General features: G+C 40.9%; 1 protein-coding gene across 2 annotated transcripts; it reads left to right on the top strand.

Moving 5' to 3' along the window:
- The first annotated feature begins 89 nt into the window (after window positions 1-89).
- Window positions 90-20,084, top strand: Cog1 (conserved oligomeric Golgi complex subunit 1). 2 transcript variants are annotated; one of them, XM_069504396.1, is made up of 15 exons: window positions 90-324; window positions 701-868; window positions 2,258-2,406; window positions 3,179-3,333; window positions 3,879-4,107; window positions 6,908-7,040; window positions 7,963-8,135; window positions 9,261-9,560; window positions 10,380-10,611; window positions 11,174-11,498; window positions 12,750-13,000; window positions 15,575-15,764; window positions 16,825-17,007; window positions 17,565-17,602; window positions 18,453-18,580. In XM_069504396.1, the coding sequence occupies exons 1-14, from the start codon at window positions 188-190 to the stop codon at window positions 17,595-17,597; spliced, it is 2,658 nt and encodes an 885-aa protein (XP_069360497.1). In that variant the 5' UTR covers window positions 90-187; the 3' UTR covers window positions 17,598-17,602; window positions 18,453-18,580. The 2 variants fall into 2 exon arrangements, with proteins under 2 accessions (XP_069360497.1, XP_034833206.1); XM_034977315.2 differs by lacking the exon at window positions 17,565-17,602 and having other exon boundaries at window positions 18,453-20,084.
- The last annotated feature ends 92 nt before the right edge of the window (window positions 20,085-20,176 follow it).

Raw genomic sequence — 20,176 nt, forward strand, 5'->3', positions numbered from 1 at the left:
TAAAGTATGTCATGCATACAAAAATTAAATTGTCTATGAAAATTGACAGTCTGTCAGTGTCAAAATGACTTTGACAAATTACAGCTATTTGTTTGTTGACGTAACATTTCGGAAGTCTACTTTGTTTAGTTTTTGAATTTATTAAATAAATTAGTAATTAAATTCAAGTTAATACGAAACTATAGCCATGCAACAACCTAATTTACTGGGCATAGTCCCGGAACAACTATTCCAAACACATTCCATCACTGATATCGATCAGGTGCAAAAGAAACTTCAATATGAAATCGAGAGAAAAAGAGAAGAATTACGGGCCATGGTTGGGTAAGTCTACAATATTTATTAAATTCATTGTCCGTAGCATAACTATCAACAGTTTAACAAGCAAAGAAACTAGTAAAAATAAAGTTTATATCGCCCAAAACTTTGTCCGCATTGACTTGTGATAAGTTCCAAATAATGGATTAAATAGACCTAATAATTGACTTTGTGGGGTGCAAAGAGTGTTTTAGTAAAGTAAGTAAGTGCTAAAGAGGCATTTATAGATTTTTTCCGTTTTTATTAATACCAGAGACTGCTTGCTCTGTACCAGGGATGTAATTACATCAAAATCTGTTAAAACTGAAAAGGTTACACAGACACAGTTTCGCATTTATAATATTAAGTACCAAGTAAGAAATATATAGTTGTATAATTTCAGAGAAAGGTATAGAGACCTCATTCATGCTGCAGACACAATAGAAGATATGAAAGTTACAACAGGCAGTACGTTAAAACACATCAGTGACATGATGCTTGCTTGTAAAAACTTGCATGATACACATCTAGTGGGATTTAAGATTCAGGATAGACCTATACAGTCTCAAAGGTATGTTCTATATCAGCTGTCACTAAGTACAGCTTTTTCAATGCTTGATATCTGGCCTGTAAACCTGCTATAGTGTATAGTCATAATATAATAATATAATATATATAATATATATATAATATAATATAACCACTAGGCTATCACAGGTAGTTATCTACCTGTGATAGCCTAGTGGTTAGGACGTCTGCCCCCTAATCAGAGGTTGGAGGTATCAACCTCAAATTTTTCGAGTTACGTAAGAGGTTTGAAGTAAGTAATTAAATATCACTTGGTTTAACAATGAAGGAAAACATTGTGAGGAGACCTGCATGACTGAGAGCTCTTTATTATGTTCTCAAAGGTGTGTGAAGTCTGCCAAACTGCTTTGGGCCAGTGTGGCAGATAGGGTTGCCAGGTCGCCAAACCTAATAGCCGGACAGACTAGCCAGTTTGGCCGGACATTTGGGTAGAAAGGCCGGACACCCTACATTATTGAGGATTTTGTGTCTTAGTATTAATAGGTACGACAAAAAAATAGTATGTAAAATCAAGCTTTTTTTATTATTGTCATAAATCTTGTTGTCCGGGGGCGACCGACAGTCGACTCGCCTGTGCTCGGCCACGCTTGTTTGCGAAATGTAAAAAGCCTAACAAAAGCCGGACACACAATCAAAAAGCCTACATATGGCCGGCTTTATCCGGACGCCTGGCAACCCTAGTGGCAGACTATGGCCCAAACCCTTCTCACTCGGAGAGAAGACCTGCTGCGCGATTGCGGGAGAATGACAGCTACGATGTCACGATCGCAATCATCTCTGATTTGTTAACGCTCGCTCACTATTGGCTTCAATGCATTGTTGCAACAAGAATCGCACAAATTCAGCCAATCAGAACAATTGAGATTGTAATAATGATTGATGCAGGTTTTAGACAATCGCCCTACTGTGCTCAACAGTGGGCCGGTAATGGGTTGATCATGATGATGATGATGATGATGATGATGACATTGTATTTATAATGCAGTGAAGTCTTACAAACAATAAGCTATCAAATGTTTCTAGATAGACTTTGCCCCTTTGGACTAGTGGAGAAAACAGTAAGGTTAAAGTTTACATAATGATGATGATATAGAATCTGACATGATAGAATAAAAACTGCCATACCCCTTCCAGGTTAGCCCGCATCCATCTTAGATTGCATCATCACTTACCACCAGGTGAGCTTGCAGTCAAGGTCTAACCTGAATAAAAAAATACATCATTATGTCAATCATTTTAGTTGAAGTATACATTTAAATGTAAGTGTGTTAAATGTATTTAGATGTGTAATGTTGCCTCTTGTTTTTTCCAGGCATCTAAATAATATGAGTAAGATGGGATGGGATATTAAAAATAATCACTTTCATTTTAGTTCTCAGATAAATGTGAATCCAGTGCATTCAATCTCTGTACAAATAAAACTATTGATGGAAATACCCGAGAAGATTTGGAAATGTATTGGCAATAACGACTTTGTGAAGGCTGCACAGCTATTTATAATGGCAAGGCATATTAACACAGGTAGGTTCAATATGGTTCAAAAAACCGATAGATGTGGGGTCCCAAGATGCTAGAATGGCGACCTCACACTGGAAAGCATAGTGTTTTGGAAGTCCCCCCCATTAGGTGGACAGACAACATCAAATGATTCATAAAGAGCCGCTGAATTAAACTCACTCCAGCCAGCGGAGCATACTCCAAAATAATTCCGCCGCCCAAGTCTGCGACAGCTTCGGGAAGTGTAGCTGGGGAGCCTTAGTAGGCTTCTCATTAGGCAGGTATACTGCTGCATTTGAGCAGTATGTATTCCTGTCTCATTACTCTCTGAGCATGCTCTGCATAGAGGCCTGTTAATCCTATCCTAGGTATCTAGGATAGAGAGGTGTTTGTTTGTTTTCATTGTCACACGAGGTGTGAAAAGTAGAGTATTGAACTTGTGGGTTATGCAATTTTAGTCTTAGGCGCCTAGATGCAACGTTACGCTCGCGAGTTAGAAATCCCTCGTTACGCTTGGGATTTATCCCGACGTTACATTTTTTTTTTAAAGAATATTAGCGATGATAAATGACTAATATTCCCCTTTCCTCTCCAACTAAGCGTCAAGCTTGTGCTAGGAGTAGGTACGACAATAGTGCAACGGGCGGGGTTTGAACCGTCGACCTTTCGGTTTTCAGTCCACTCCTTTACCGGTTGAGCTATTGAGGCTCTTAAACAAAACATTAAAACATTAATGTTGAATATTCTACAATTAATGTTTGTATTGTTAGGTATGTAATGTAATTTTCTTTGTTAGGTCTCCAACTACATATTGGTGGCAATAATCGAAAGCCAGGCATGCAGTCCCTACAAAGGATAGTCCAACAGCAGTGGCACTCTGTTGCCAATTTGAGCCAAACTATTGTTGATATGTGTCGGCAGAAACTACAAGATGTAGATATTAGTGTTGAGGTAGAGTAAATTTTTATTTTACGTTAGCGATATAAGCGCTTGTTGTATTTATATCCGTCACTAGCTGATGCCCGCGACTTCGTACGCGTGGAGTTAGATTTTTCAAAATATCGTGGGAACACTTTGATTTTCCGGGATAAAAAGTAGCCTATGTAACTCTCCAGGTCTTAAACTATACCCATGCACAAAATCGCGTCGATCCGATGCTCCGTTGCGACGGGATTGAAGGACAAACCAACAAACAAACACACTTACACATTTATAATAGGGGTAGTGATTTTAGAGATAAAAAGTAGCCTATGTAACTCTCCAGGGCTTACATAGGCTACTTCCATGCAATAAATTACGTCGCTACGTATGCTATAAGACCTACCTACCTACCAAATTTTATGATTCTAGGCCAACGTGAAGTACCCTATAAGTTTCTTGACAGACAGACACAACAAAGTGATCCTATAAGGGTTCCGTTTTTCCTTTTGAGGTACGGAACCCTAAAAATTAACACTTTTTATGGTGTACAATATTTTACTTTTCCTTTATTATAGGTGGCGTGTTCATGTCTAGTAGGCCTCTACTTACTGGACCCACAGCCTATAGTCCAACTCCTAAACACTCTGATAGACGTCCACAGCAACACCAGTCTGAAAGCCACCTTACAATTCGACCTCGCACAAATACTAGAGGGCGATGTCAAAGCACAGATTAAGAAGAAGATAGTCAATGGTGTCAAAATTGTTCTGAAGACTGTTGAGTTGGTCTATGCTTGCTTTGTCGGTAAGTTGAGTATCTGCATCTTTTTCTTTTTAACATTGCTAAAAAAGGACGTAACATAAATTTTAAATTTAAAGACACTAAGTGTGAAATCTATAGAGCGCACTTTGACTTTGCTCAGACTTAAGTTTGAGTTAAAACGAGACAGATTTATGTGAGAGATATAGCTCTGTCTCGTTTTAACTCTGTCTTAAGTCTAACCTAAGTCAGAGTGCGCTCTGTAGATCTCACCCTAAGTTTTACGCTACAAATGTAAACAGGCTCGCGAGTGTCAGCTAAAGTCACGGTTTTGACAGTTCTAAAATAAATTAGGTTTATCTGTCCTTTTCTTGTCACATTGGTAAGAAAGAGATTCGAATACTCTAAATTTTAGTTGCGCTTAGAATCAGGTTATTACCTAAGTACTTAAAAATATAAGGGTGTTAATTTAGCGGATTAACACCCTTATATTAATTTAGCGGAACCTTGAATGCACTCATAAAATCTGATAAAAGTCCATCCAATGACTGATTGCAGATAGCTTTGAAATATCAAAAAAAAAAAATATTTTGCGGATAATTAAGCAGAGGCGTGTTCAGCAGACCAATTAAATTGTCTAAAGGCATGATAAAATCATTACAATTAAGTACATCGTTGCTCTGCTGAACATGCTTCCGCTATTATATTTAGTGACCGGGCGCCACAAGAGTACGCATGTACAATTGTACAAGGTTTTGCATGAAAACAAAATCGTAAAATTTTAGTGGGGGACAACCCACCACCTCCCATGGCCCCACCAACCTCGTGGTTATATGGGCCGAAACGCGGGAGGGCGCCCGTTCGGTACTTGCTCGACTTAGTGGGGGACAACCCACCACCTCCCATGGCCCCACCAACCTCGCGGTTATATGGGCCGAAACGCGGGAGGGCGCCCGTTCGGTACTTGCTCGACTTAGTGGGGGACAACCCACCACCTCCCATGGCCCCACCAACCTCGCGGTTATATGGGCCGAAACGCGGGAGGGCGCCCGTTCGGTACTTGCTCGACTTAGTGGGGGACAACCCACCACCTCCCATGGCCCCACCAACCTCGCGGTTATATGGGCCGAAACGCGGGAGGGCGCCCGTTCGGTACTTGCTCGACTTAGTGGGGGACAACCCACCACCTCCCATGGCCCCACCAACCTCGCGGTTATATGGGCCGAAACGCGGGAGGGCGCCCGTTCGGTACTTGCTCGACTTAGTTGGGGACAACCCACCACCTCCCATGGCCCCACCAACCTCGCGGTTATATGGGCCGAAACGCGGGAGGGCGCCCGTTCGGTACTTGCTCGACTTAGTGGGGGACAACCCACCACCTCCCATGGCCCCACCAACCTCGCGGTTATATGGGCCGAAACGCGGGAGGGCGCCCGTTCGGTACTTGCTCGACTTAGTGGGGGACAACCCACCACCTCCCATGGCCCCACCAACCTCGCGGTTATATGGGCCGAAACGCGGGAGGGCGCCCGTTCGGTACTTGCTCGACTTAGTGGGGGACAACCCACCACCTCCCATGGCCCCACCAACCTCGCGGTTATATGGGCCGAAACGCGGGAGGGCGCCCGTTCGGTACTTGCTCGACTTAGTGGGGGACAACCCACCACCTCCCATGGCCCCACCAACCTCGCGGTTATATGGGCCGAAACGCGGGAGGGCGCCCGTTCGGTACTTGCTCGACTTAGTTGGGGACAACCCACCACCTCCCATGGCCCCACCAACCTCGCGGTTATATGGGCCGAAATGCGGGAGGGCGCCCGTTCGGTACTTGCTCGACTTAGTGGGGGACAACCCACCACCTCCCATGGCCCCACCAACCTCGCGGTTATATGGGCCGAAATGCGGGAGGGCGCCCGTTCGGTACTTGCTCGACTTAGTGGGGGACAACCCACCACCTCCCATGGCCCCACCAACCTCGCGGTTATATGGGCCGAAACGCGGAAGGGCGCCCGTTCGGTACTTGCTCGGTGGCTCTTTCCCGGGGCGCCTTCTTGACTCCCTACAAATTCTTTCTTTCCTGTCCTTGTCCCTAATTGGTCTTTCTCCCCTTTCTGGGGCAGACGTACACAACACGCAGATCCCCGCGTGCCCCGCGGTCCGGATCCTTCCTCAAACACCCACTGGTCCACGATCACGGTCCGAGCTGTTCCGCCTCTTGTGCCAGTGGTGCGCGAACTCCCGTAGCTTGCCGAAGTTTTCCGCCGAAGCAACGAGGTCCTGGTAGTAAACCGGACCCTCTTCCTCGCGAACACTCCCGTCCAGCAGGGCGCACCGGAGGTCCTCGTACAGCGCACACTCCCACAAGACGTGGTGGAGGTCTTCCTCCGCCAGTCCTCACAAGCAACCACCACTCTCCACGAGGCACATGTCATGCAGGCGCTTGTTGAAGCATCCATGGCCTGTCAGGATCTGCGAGGTTTATTAGTGGGGGACAGGGGAGAATGCTTTGTTGTGGTTGGTGGACTCAAAAGTCACGTAATCAAGACAATGTATGGAATGAGGGTACCGAACGGGCGTGGGCCGACTTATGCTAAGCAACTGCCTAAGCTTGGCGATCGGGAGTGTCCAGCTATTAGGCATCTATAGGTGGTGGTCTGGGCCGCGCGCTAACGTCTTAATATTATGTTGTGCATTGCTAATATTTTTTAAATTAAAGCGAGCCATATAATTCTTTAATAACTTTGTTAAATTAAAGTAAAAAAAATCCCTAGACATTACCCTTAACAATTAAAAGTAGTTGTACATATGTACATGTATAGTTTAATTTTATGAATATCTCATATAGAGAAGGAAGGAGGAGCAGTCTTAGAAAAATTAAGAGACCTCTACAGAACGGATTCTCAGCCGTTATTGGAGTTGGTGCAATTTAGTGACCCCAGCGCCATAAGATTATTGCCATCGGCTGTGACTAACTACAGGTAATTCTTTTTATTTTTAAATACTTAAACTTCATCATTTCATCATCATGATCGACCCATCGCCGGCTCACTACAGCGCACGGGTCTCCTCTCAGAGTGAGAAGGGTTTTGGCCATAGTCTACCACGCAGGCCATGTGCGGATTGGCAGACTTCATATACCTTTGAGAACATTTTGGAGAAATCTCAGACATGCAGGTTTCCTCACGATGTTTTCCTTCACCGTTAAAGCAAGTGATATTTTAATTACTTAAAAACGCACTTAACTCGGAAAAGTTAGAGGTGCGTGCCCAGGATCGAAGCCCCGACCTACGATTAGGAGGCGGAAGTCCTAACCATTTGGCTATCACAGCTTTAGCATTTAAACTTAGATAAGTCTAAAATACAAACAAGGCCTAGTGGTTAAGATGCCTCGTATTCGGAAGGTGGAGGTTCGAGACTATGATATAAACCTTTCTGTTCTAAGAGGAGACCCGTCTCAGTAGTGGACCGACGATAGGTTGATCACGATGACAGCGTTTCTCAGATTAAGGCTTAGTATATCTGTAGCCATATAAGTATGACTACTTCGATAATATCTATTACTAGCCGAGGCCCGGGACTTCGTCCGCGTGGATTTAGGTTTTAAAAATCCCGTGGGAACTCTTTGATTTTCCGAGATAAAAAGTAGCCTATGTCACTCAGGTCTTTAACTATACCCATGCAAAAAATCACGTCGATCCGTTGCTCCGTTGCGACGTGATTGAAGGACAAACCAATAAACCAACAAACAAACATTGCACTTTCGCATTTGTAATAGGGGTAGTGATATACATACCTAGTAAACTTATAATTTTCGACACAACAATTAATTTTAAAATAAAAAAAAAACCATTTATGTTATTTTTTCATTTTTTGTAATTCTCATAGTGTGTCGTTTTGTAGGTTATCTCCCACTAAAGATTTGCAGCCCTTAGCTAAGAGGGAAATAACGGACAGCGTTCAGAAATGGAGTGTTTGGGTGAAGTCCTTCATAAGTGACAACGTTCACGCACTCTTACAAAACGTCAACCGCATCAAAGTGTTGCACGAAATTAGGGAAGAAGCCTTCAAAATTGGTAATTATTGCATTTTACCCAATTACGCAACGCAAAGGGATGGTTATATGTTTATCTAAAAATATAGAAGGAAAAGCTGACTGACTGATCTATCAACGCACAGCTCAAACTACTGGACGGTTCAGGCTAAAGTTTGGCATGCAAATAGCTATTATGACGTAGACAATCCTCTAAAAAGGGTTTTTGAAAATTCAACGCCTAAGGGGGTAAAATATGGATTTGAAATTTGTGTAGTCCAGACGGACGAAGTCGCGAGCATATAAGCTAGTCTAAAAATATAGAAGGAAAAGCTGACTGACAGATCTATTAACGCACAGCTCAAACTACTGGACGGATCGGGATGAATTTTGGCATACAGATAGCTATTATGACGTAGGCATCCACTAAGAAAGGATTTTTGAAAATTCAATCCCTAAGGGGGTGAAATAGGGGTTTGAAATTTGTGTAGTCCACACGGACGACGTTGCGGGCATAAGCTAGTCAATCTATATATTATGCTTGTTTGTTCCTTTGTGGCGCTCTAAAGACTAAATGCGTGAATGGATTTTAATGATTCTTGCACCGATAGATTTTCAAATCCAAGATGACGAACAAAATTGAAAATCTCAGGTTTCATTTCTTTCTAATGTTACTAGACACACGCACCCATATTTTTCATTAAGCAAGAAAGTAATTTTTTTCTTAATATATTCAGTATCATCATTATCATAGACGTCCACAGCTGGACATAGGTGTCTCCCATCGCTGCGCTTTCCGGTGCGAGATCGCCATTCTCGCACCTTGGAACCCCAACCTCTATCTTTTTTATATCGAAATAAGTATCGAACTGTGTGCCCTGTCCACTGCCACTTCAACTTCGCAACCCGAGCTATGTTGGTTACACTGGTTCTCCTACGGATCTCCTCATTTCTGATTTGATCACGTAGATGAACTACAAGCTTAGCTCTCTCCATCGCCCGCTGAGTGGCTCTGAGCTTTCTTATAAGGTCCATAGTTGACATGTCCATTGTCCATGTCTCGGATCCAAATTTCATCACTGGCAACACACACTGTTCGAAGACTGGTCTCCCTTTGGTCTTCTATCACTGAGGAATTTTGATCTTAATATACCTATTATTTTTCCAGAATCCCCACCAAACTGGAGCTCGATATGCGAATCATTAGACACACCGGAGGTGCATGTCTGGTGCCACTATTTCCAACCGCTCCTCACGGCGCGAGTCAAGACCATCATTGACAACCGATGGCAGAAAATCTATGACTCTTTCAAGACTCAGCTGTTGATAGACTTGACTAAGGTGTCTTCGGACAAGGAAGTGGAAAAGGAGGCGGATATAAACTGGTTCGTCTGGAAGGACCTTATTGGCGATACGATTATTGAGACCAGGAATGAAGTCGTCAGTGTTATGAATAAATTGATGAAAGGTATTTAATTTTCTTTTTACACAGGTTTTTTGGGTATTTATTTTTAAAATACATAGCGAGCAAACTATCTTGACTACCTTTGTGGTACGGATGCTGTGGTCTTGTAAGTGGGAGTAACTGAAAGTGAAGGTCCATCTCCATGTCGTTTTCACCGTATCAGCGGGCACACGAGCGGTTCGCCGCCGCAACGTTGTTATGTCGCAGCGGCGCCGTAGCAGCGTTGGACAGTGTCCTTCCTTGTGACGCATAAACTGAACGGTGCCGCTCCGACGTCGCAACGCATTCACCCTTCCCCGCCTCGTCTCGGTGTTTGCAAGTCCGGTGCGGCGCCGGAGCGCATCGTTAAACATGCCACAGATATTTCTACGTAAGACGACGCAGCGACACCGCTCCGGCGCCGCAACGCATCGTGTGCCCCCGCTCTAACGCACAAATTGTCTGAATTTGTGCGTTAGAGCGGGGGCATTAGCGCATTTGTGCTAATTCCTTATTACATTTTGCTTTACTTTACTGCCTTTTAAAGTCATAACATCATTGTACCTAAATCTTTTGTACTAGCCAGTTGTTAACGTTTAAATCCTTTTGTATGTAAATACTTGTGTATGTGTAAATGTTGTTGGTTAGTCAAATAAAAAAAAAAAAAAAAATTATATGGAAGTTGCAGTCGTTGCAACTCCGTGCGCATAGACACGGCGACTTCCATATAAATTACAGATTCTAACGGTTGCCGTCGACTGAGTTGCCGGGCGACTAGGCGACCGTGCGTAATGGGTCTTATGGTAGATTGTTAGGATGGACTAATTTGGAGTAACTTTACAGGCATGACCCGCCAAGACCGCGGTTTTACCCCAAACCTCGAAAAACTCTGTCAAAGCCTAGACGACGAACTGCAGAAGCTTCTAGAAGACTTGAAGGACTATTTGTACGAAGAGAGAAAGAGTAAAGAGAAGCTGTTCGCGTATGACGAGGAAGAAGATTTGCAGCAAGTGTTTGTGGACAGAGTTGACATTGAGCAGTACTTGAGGGACACTTCGGATAGGAATATACAGAGGTAACTGAGCTTGAGGTCTTTTGACTTTACTGCTCAAGTATTAGAGGCTAGAGACGCCGGGATAACCTAACTCGTAGGTTTAAGTGGTCATGTATGGCAAAGCTTTCGAAAATGATCTTGTTTTCTTTCTTTCAAATCAACGAAAAATAGGGTGACCTAGCGTCAAATTTACATTTGTAGCCTGCCAGTGACGTCAAAGCTTCGATGTTTTGTTAGAAGTTCCCTAACTGTCTTGAACTGTAACTACCCTTAGAATCATTATATCATTTCGAGAGACAATGGGGCCGATTCTCTTGTACTCAATCTCTAAACTAAACTAAATGAACGGGTCTAAATCTAGTGCTTTCCTTTTCCGCAAGCAATACTATGAAAGGGATAGCAATAGATTTAGACGTGTCATTTTAGTTTAGAGTTTGTGTACAACGAAATTAGCCACACTGACTAAATTTTTAGGAAAAAATTGAGTAATGGGGCTATATGGCGCCATTTTTTGCGGTGCAGTCGTGCATTTTAGTTTTTATTATTACGACTTGTAATATGGGTAGTGATTTGCTTGTTACAGCATGCTCCTCTACATAAAGGCCTGTTTCGAGGAACCAACCCTCCAATCAACAGAACTGCAAAGGAAGACCACCGCAATATACACCGCGCGCTTCATCCAAGCAACAACCGACCTTATGCCCAACCTCCGTAAATGTTATATCAACGAGGACCTCCCAACTGATGCCGAAGTCAAGTGCTGGAACGATATTTGTGTGGTTTTGAAGAAGAATTGTGCTCTGTGTTGGGAAAAGTGGTTGGGGATTGTTGATGGGAAAATGAGGGAGTTGACTCAGGGGCTGCCTCAGGAATTTACGTTGGAAGCTAATATAGATTATTTAATGATGGTAAGACAAAAAACCCCGGCCAAATGCGAGTCAAGCTCGCGCACCGAGGGTTCCGTACTACAGTCGTATTTTTTTGACATTTTGCATGATAATTCAAAAACTATGATGCATAAAATAAATAAAAATCTGTTTTAGAATGTACAGGTGAAGCCCTTTCATATAATACCCCACTTGATATGGTTACTTTGAAAATTGAAAATACTAATTATTAGTTCATGACCACAATTTAATTTTTTTTGTGTAATGTGACCACAAATTCGTGATTTTCAGATTTTTCCTATCTACCTGCCAAATTTTATGATTCTAAGTCAACGAGAAGTACCCTGTAGGTTTCTTGACAGACCGACAGACAGACAGACAACAAAGTGATCCTACAAGGGTTCCGTTTTTCCTTTTGAGGTACGGAACCCTAAAAATATTGTTCTTTTCTTTTCTACATTTACTTTTCTAAGCCGTGATAGTCATAGTGGTTAAGATGTCCGCCTTTGAATCGGTAGATCGGAGGTTCGATCCCTGAACGCACCTCTAACTTTTCGGAGTTATGTGCGTTTTAAGAAATTGCATATCACTTGCTTTAACGATGAAGGAAAATATCGGGAGGAAACCTGTATGCTTGAGAGTTCTCCATAATGTTCTCAAAGGTGTGTATCAATCCGCGCTTGGACAGCGTGGTCGACTAACCCTTCTTATACCGTGCTCTGTAGTGAGCCGGCGATGGGTTGATCATGATGTCAAAGTCAAAGTCAAATTATTTCAGAATAGGTAACATGTTACGCTTACTGATGGTCAAAATTGTTAATTTTTAAGATGATATAGTGGTGATAATTAATTACCTACTTAAAACTAAAGCTACGAGGGTTCCAAACGCGCCCAAGTCTGAGAAGAACCCACAACAAACTCAGCCGGGTATTTTTTACTATCACCACTTTACAAAATCACTTAAACTTATCAGAACTATCACAAAGCCGTTAATCTATCAAAAATAAATGTATACGTAAACCTGCAGCTCGTTCCAGCAACGCTCAAGACTGCAAATACTTTTTTACAATCTTGTACCTATATCAAATATTTGAAAAGAGCAACCGCCGAGTTTCTTGCTGGTTCTTCCCGGTAGGAAAGTCATTCCGAACCAGCGGTAGATAGATGCATCTGACGATTCGAAAGTACTTGTAAAAGTTTATTTGAATAAAAAAGATTTTTTTTTATTTTTTATTTAAAAATCAGCCCCTAATAAAACATTTATTTCAACAGCAATGGGACCTAATCAAAATCGAGGAAAAAGATGAAGAAGGAAACGCAATAGAATCAACTATAAAGGTACCAGCCGGACCTTCTATGAAACTACAAGAGTACCTCTACGCTGTCAGTAGAATACTGGACGAAGTGGTCCCGCATACCTTACCCACTGAAATACACACCGCGTTTATTGAGAAAACTATATCCATCACCTTCGCGCATTATAACAAAGTCATTAGGGAAAAAGAGACGGATATAAACCAAAGGTAAAATAAAATTTCAATTTTTAGGGGTCCGTTCCCTAAGGGTGCCAACGGGGCCCTATTACTAAGTCTCCTCTGTCCGTCCGTCCGTCCGTCTGTCTGTCAGCAGGATGTATGTGTATATCGTGAACCGTAGAGCCTCAATAGCTCAACCGGTAAAGGAGTGGACTGAAACCGAAAGGTCGACGGTTCAAACCCCGCCCGTTGCACTATTGTCGTACCTACTCCTAGCACAAGCTTGACGCTTAGTTGGAGAGGAAAGGGGAATATTAGTCATTTAATATGGCTAATATTCTTTAAAAAAAAATCGTCACGCTGGCCATATACCATGAGGCCATGCCTCGAGATCGCCACAAGACAAAAGAATACTGAACAAACTCGCGAAAACAATCAAGAAAGCAATCAAAAGTCATAATGACACTAAGTTAAATGATTACCTACGAAGCTTGACCAATGACCGAGAAACTGACTATTCTCTTTGGAAAGTAACAGGTAATCTAAAAAGACCTATCACACATATACCACCTATTAAAGAATCAAATGGAAAATGGGCTATCAATAACATTCAAAAAGCTAATAGATTCGCTCAGCATCTGGAAGATATATTCCAACCAAATGAGGGCCATACAATTGATTTCAGTGAGAATGAAGAAAGACAAGATGACCTGCAAAATATCAGACTTGTGACACCAAAGGAAGTATCTGAAGAAATAAAGTTCAATTTAAGCAAAAAAAAATCTCCAGGATATGATCTCATTACCGGAGAAATTTTAAAAAACCTACCTCGGAAAGCTTTAGTGAAACTTACCAATCTCATAAATGCATCATTTAGACTAAGACATGTACCTGAGTTATGGAAAGTTGCTGAAGTTATTATGATCGCTAAACCGGGGAAACCACCCCATGAAACAACATCATACAGACCAATCTCTTTATTACCAGTTATTTCAAAATTATTTGAAAAACTGTTACTCAAAAGAATAAAACCTATACTAGAGGAGAGAAAATTAATACCAGATCACCAATTTGGATTCCGTGAAAAACACTCAACGATAGATCAAGTCCACAGAATTACTGACATAATAGAGAAATCATTAGAAAATAAGAAAGTGTGTTCTACAGTCTTTTTAGACGTAGCGCAAGCTTTCGATAAAGTGTGGCACGAAGGGCTTATCTATAAACTCAGAAATATGCTACCAAAGTCATTTGCAGATATTCTTGAATCATACATCTCAAATAGATGGTTTAGAGTCCGTCAAGAAGATGCGTATTCTGAACTCAAAGAAATTAAAGCTGGGGTACCACAAGGAAGTGTCTTAGGTCCGGTCCTGTACTTATTATACACCTGTGATATTCCAGCACTAGAAAATAACACTATTGCAACATTCGCTGATGATACTGCCATAATAGCAACTGGAGAAAGTCACGAAGAAGCAGTAGAAAAAGTTCAAGCTGCCATAAATAAAGTCAACGATTGGACTATAAAGTGGCGAATTAAGCTAAACGAGTCGAAATCTATGCATATAGATTTTACCAATAAGTTACCAAAATATCACCCAATTTATCTAAATCGGCAACTTATTCCCTACGTAAATACAGCGAAGTACTTGGGTATGACGCTTGACGCAAAGCTTCGATGGAAAGCTCATGTTAAAAAGAAACGTGAGGAGTTAGAATTACGCTACAAAAAAATGTATTGGCTGCTTGGAAGGCATTCCACGCTCTCATTACATAATAAACTTATGCTATACAAGCAAGTTCTGATGCCTGTATGGACGTATGGTATACAACTCTGGGGGTGTACTAAACCGACCAATGTTCAAGTAATACAGAGATTCCAGAACAAAGTACTCAGGGAAATAACAAATGCACCCTGGTATGTAAGAAATCACGATCTCCACAGGGACCTTAAGATAGAGTTCGTAAACAAAATCATCCAAAAGTACGCAGAAGCTCACCAACATCGACTTCGCCATCATGTTAATTTGGAGGCTGTGAAGCTTCTAGATAACATGGATATCAAAAGGAGGCTCAAAAGAACCAAGCCGTTCGAATTAGTGTTAAAAAGTACATAAGTGCAGCGTTTGTGTAATAGTGCTTGTGCTACTTTATTTTTCTAGGTCACAAGAACATAGTGAACTGTAAGTACGTGTTAGAATAAACTAAGGACAGTTATTGGACTGTAAATTAGATTTAAAAATTAATCATAAGTAGAAGTTTAAGCTAGAATAATATTACTTATTAGCCCATAGGCTAGATGGTAGTAGTAATAAAGCTGCCATTTTATAATGGTGCTTTATGGTAGGAAAAAAAAAAAAAAAAAAAAAAACGCTGGCCATACACGATCAAGTTTACCGGTCAAGTTTGTAGCGGACTTGAAGCGGCGTCCAGTAAACTTGACGGTGTATGGCTGTCAGTATTCGTGATGTCATGCACACTTGACGGTGTATGGCTATCACTTGACTGGATGCTTCTCCGCCTCATACCCCGATTGGCATCTCGACCGGTCGCGGACTATATCTTGAGCCTTTCTTCCATTTTATGGTGATTTTGAAAATAAAAAAACTTTTCTTTCAGATGTGCGCTTCAGTTACTAATGGACGTGCGACATATGACGTTGTTAATGGTGCCTCGAGAAAACAAAAGGGCCATAGAGTTTTCTCAGGAAATGTGCGAGTTTTTACGTCAGAAGATCGATCCGTTTGATTACGACGTCTTCTATCCGTACATACAGGCCAACTTGAAGAGATCCGTTCAAAGAGTCCAGGTACCTCATCATCATCATCATGTTCAACCCATCGCCGGCTCACTACAGAGCACGGGTCTCCTCTCAGAGTGAGAAGGGTATTGGCCATAGTCTACCACGCTGGCCATGTGCGGATTGGTAGACTTCACACACCTTTGAGAACATTATGGAGAACTCTCAGGCATGCAGGTTTCCTCACGATGTTTTCCTTTACCGTTAAAGCAAGTGATATTTAATTAATTAAAACAGGTACCTATGTTCATTATATTCTGTCCACGGAGAAAGGTTAGTATAGGGCTCTCTCTCTTACGTAATCCCATACAAGTGACAAAGACAAAAAAGTCAGTGGGCGTTAACCATTTTGAGTGACCAACCAATCACAAACGAACCTGTTTTCCGTACTACTCTATTAGAGAACCTATGTTTAAAAAAAAGTTCGAAATTCAATTCGGTAACAAAGTTTGGTTGGTGATTGGTTGGTCACTCAAAATGGTTAACGCCCACTGACCAGATGCCAGGACCTCGATTGCGGTAGAATGACAGCTACAATGTCACGATCGCAATCACCTCTGATTGGTTGACGCTCGCTCACTAGTGGCTACAATGCATTGTTGCAACAACAATCGCACAAATTCAGCCAATCAGAACAATTGAGATTGTAATAATGATTGATTCAGGTTTTACGAAATCGACCTACTGGTGGTAAGTCATGATGCAGTTTAAGAGCCTCAATAGCTCAACGGTTAAAGGAGCGGACTGAAAACCGAAAGGTCGCCGGTTCGAACCCCACCCGTTGCACTATTGCCGTACCTACTCCTAGCAAAAAAAAAAGATGGAAGCGGGCTAACTAAGCGGGTATAGGAATGGCAGTTTTTATTAAACTTATACCTCTTTGGTTTCTACACGGCATCGTACCAAAACGCTAATCGCTTGGCGTCACGAATTTGTCGGTAGGATGGTAACTAGCCACGGCCGAAGCCTCCTACCAGACCAGACCAGAAAAAAATTAGAAATTATACAATTCCCAATTTTCCCTGACGGGAATCGAACCCAGAACGTAAACATTATGTTACCATTTCAGACGCTATTAGGCAGTATGATTCTTCACCACGGCCAAATAACTGGTATAATCGGCACAAAACCGGTTTTATCCGGTGGTACGGGTGACAAGGCGGCTTCCTTGCTGGCTTCGGCCGACTCACACTGGTTCTCCATACTACCCGTCGCCACTCCGGCCAATTTGCATAAGAAGCAAGAAAAACCCGTAAGTATTTCTAAAAGACTTACAATTTTACAAAATAGAACATTTCTTGGACAATTCTAATATACTTACACAATCTCTAGTAACAAAACGTCGAAGCTTCGACGTCACTGGCAGGCGTCAAATGTTTCTACATAAAAAAGAAGGGACATCCAGACAAACTTTCGCATTTGTAATATTAATATAGACTATGGCACCGATTCCGTTGTCTTTCTCTAAACTAAATTTAGAGTATCTGCATCCTCTTCTTTTTAACAATGCTAAAAAGGGACAGAACATGAACTTAACATTTAAAGACTCTAAATTTTAGTGCACGCTACAAATTTAAACAGTAGGCTCGCGACTGTGCGCTAAAATCACGGGCTTTACCATCTCAAAATAAAATTTAAAACTGTCAAACTGCGTCTGTCCTCTTCATATTATATTAGTAAGAAGAGTATGTGAATACTCTAAAATTAGGTTGTGCTCAGAATCAGTAAGGTTATAATATTATGCCCTACCGTTTGTAGTCGAATTTTAGTTTTTCAATTTCATGTTGTTTAAAATTTTTGTTTATACAGAACGAACTTCCACATCATAGCTTCGTATTCTGAATCTGGTAAATCGTGTGATTTGAGTTTTGTAATCAAATATAACTACCTCAGTAACCTAATTCTTATTAATCCTACTTAACCCACATTAATATAGTTTTAACATTCATTTTTATGGTCCCATATCTCCTCTCCGTGAAATGGAACCCTGACAAGATCACTTCGTTGTCTGTCTGTCTGTCTGTCGGGTCTGTCAAGACTGATACCTTGATGGGTCTTCAATTTACCTATTAGGTATTACCCGTTGATCTAGGATCATAAAATTTGGGAGGTATCAAGCAATGTCTTGTAGTAGCACAAGTAAAGGGAAAAATCCTAAAACCGCGAATTTGTATTTACATCACGAAAATAATAGTGTTGTTTCTTTTACTTGACTTTGACTCGCCCCCCAATTCTGTAAGAAAAACGTATTCATCATTATCGTAATCGTTAACAAATTCTGCCCTTTGATTGGCTGTGAAAAAATGTAAACAGCGAATCAACCAATCAAAGAACAGAGTTTTTTGACGATTACAATAACGATGAATACGTTTTTCTTGCACAATCGGGGGGGAGGGTTGACTTGGTTTTAGGTTTGAACATCCTATATTAAGGCTAGGTTGTTTCGAACCGTTTGTTATCGTTACATACATTGGTTAAAATTGTTTTGTTTGTCGTTTTGTTCTGTAACGCCCGTCTGTCTTACTTGTTGGTTACTTGTCTGTTGAAATTTGTTGAAGCAACCGTGCTTTAACGTCATTGTGTAACAGCCCGATTTTTGTAGACTTTCATTTTACTATTATTAATATCGGCCCTTAAACTAACTTATTGCCCTTAACTTAAATTATGTATATTAATCTAAGGTTTTTTATTTATCAGGTAAAGAAGAAAGCCGTGTCCGCAAGTCCGAACAAGTCGCGCGCAGACATATCGGACCTGATGACCAGTTCCCTGCCCATCAACTTCGCTAACGCGAGGAGCGGCGCCGCGTCCTTCTTTAACTCCATGACGTCCGATTGGTTTAGCGGTTAAGGCGAGTCACCGAGGCTAAGCGGAAAAAACTGGTTCGCTAGATCAAATGTTTTAGGTATTTGCTATTAAATAACGGCCTTGCTAAAAATATACAATATACCTGAAGACATTGTCTAAGGAAAATGCTAATTTGATACACAATAGGAAGTACTTCACTCGATCAAATTAAATCTTGAAAGAAGCTAAAATAAAAGTCTAAAACGAATTATTTAATACTAAAATTGCTGACTTGGCGCATAGTTTTTACATGGAAATATTTGTCTTTAAGTACTACAGAGAACCTGCTAAATTTTGGTTTTCAACAGTACTTCTATAATTTATTAAATTCAAATTTAACGTTTGAAACACATAATTTGAACGTTGCCAAGCGGTGTAATTACAAGCCGCGCTGCCCGCTCCGGTGACTCGCCTTAAAAGAGACGAACATATCTATAGGATTTAGCCTGCGAGAGAACGAGATAGAATATCTTATACAGTGTTTCCTATTATTTCATTCTGTGTTACCATAAGCCTCTCGTGTCATTTGTTAAAATAGGGTCCTGGACTGTAGTAATAAAATGAAGTGATTTTTTGTATAGCGATAGTTTATGGGACTAGAATTCATTATTAAAGAGAATAATTAAAAAAAACATGATAATTTAAAAATATCGCGTGCTATATCGGACCTGATGACCCAGTTCCCTGTCCATCAACTTCGCTAACGTGAAGAGCGGAGCTGCGTCCTTTAATTCCATAACGTCCGATTGGTTTAGCGGTTGAATATAATTGGTGCTATTAATTCACAAGCTGATGCCCGCGACTTCGTCCGCGTGGATTAAGATTTTTTTTTAATCCCGTAGAATCTCTTTGATTTTCCGGGATAAAAAGTAGACTTTGTCACTGTCCTGGTTTCCAACTATACCCATGCAAAAATCACGTCAATCTGTTGCTCCGTCGCGACGTGATTGTGGGATAAACCAATTAACCAACATACAAACACTTTTGTATTTAAAATATGGGTAGTGATGGTATATTTGATCATGCATTTATTTATTTATTTTATTTTTTATATCTTATTAGAACGGCAGTGCCACTTACACTAACTAGATAATTAATAATAAATTTAAATACAAATAAAGGTACAAGAAAAAAGACATAAAATACAAAACGATAAAAAATCAAAGGATTTTGAATATGTACGCTGAGAACATTGAATGACATATTCATGCATATATGCTATCAGTACCAAAATGGCGATACTTAATTACGTTCCTTCAAAAACAGTTTGTCAATAGTAACTCCAGCGTACTTGTATTAGTAGAGGTCAATGCTTATGCACCAATTATATTTTTTTAGTTTAGTAAGAGATTTTGTAGTATAGGTAGGTAGTTATTAAATTAACGTAAACTGTAATATCTTTATAAAAACTTAAGAAGTTCTTTAGATGTAGGTTTGTCATAATTATTATTTAATTTAATAAAAATTCATTTATTAATTAATGCACTTTGTTTCTTTGAAAAATTAAAATTATAGATATAAAACCTGATTATACCTAGTGCTAATTCTGTTGTTCGAAATCTCGGAATTTAACT

The sequence above is a fragment of the Maniola hyperantus genome, chromosome 17 (assembly GCF_902806685.2).
Source record: "Maniola hyperantus chromosome 17, iAphHyp1.2, whole genome shotgun sequence".
NCBI lineage: Eukaryota > Metazoa > Arthropoda > Insecta > Lepidoptera > Nymphalidae > Maniola > Maniola hyperantus.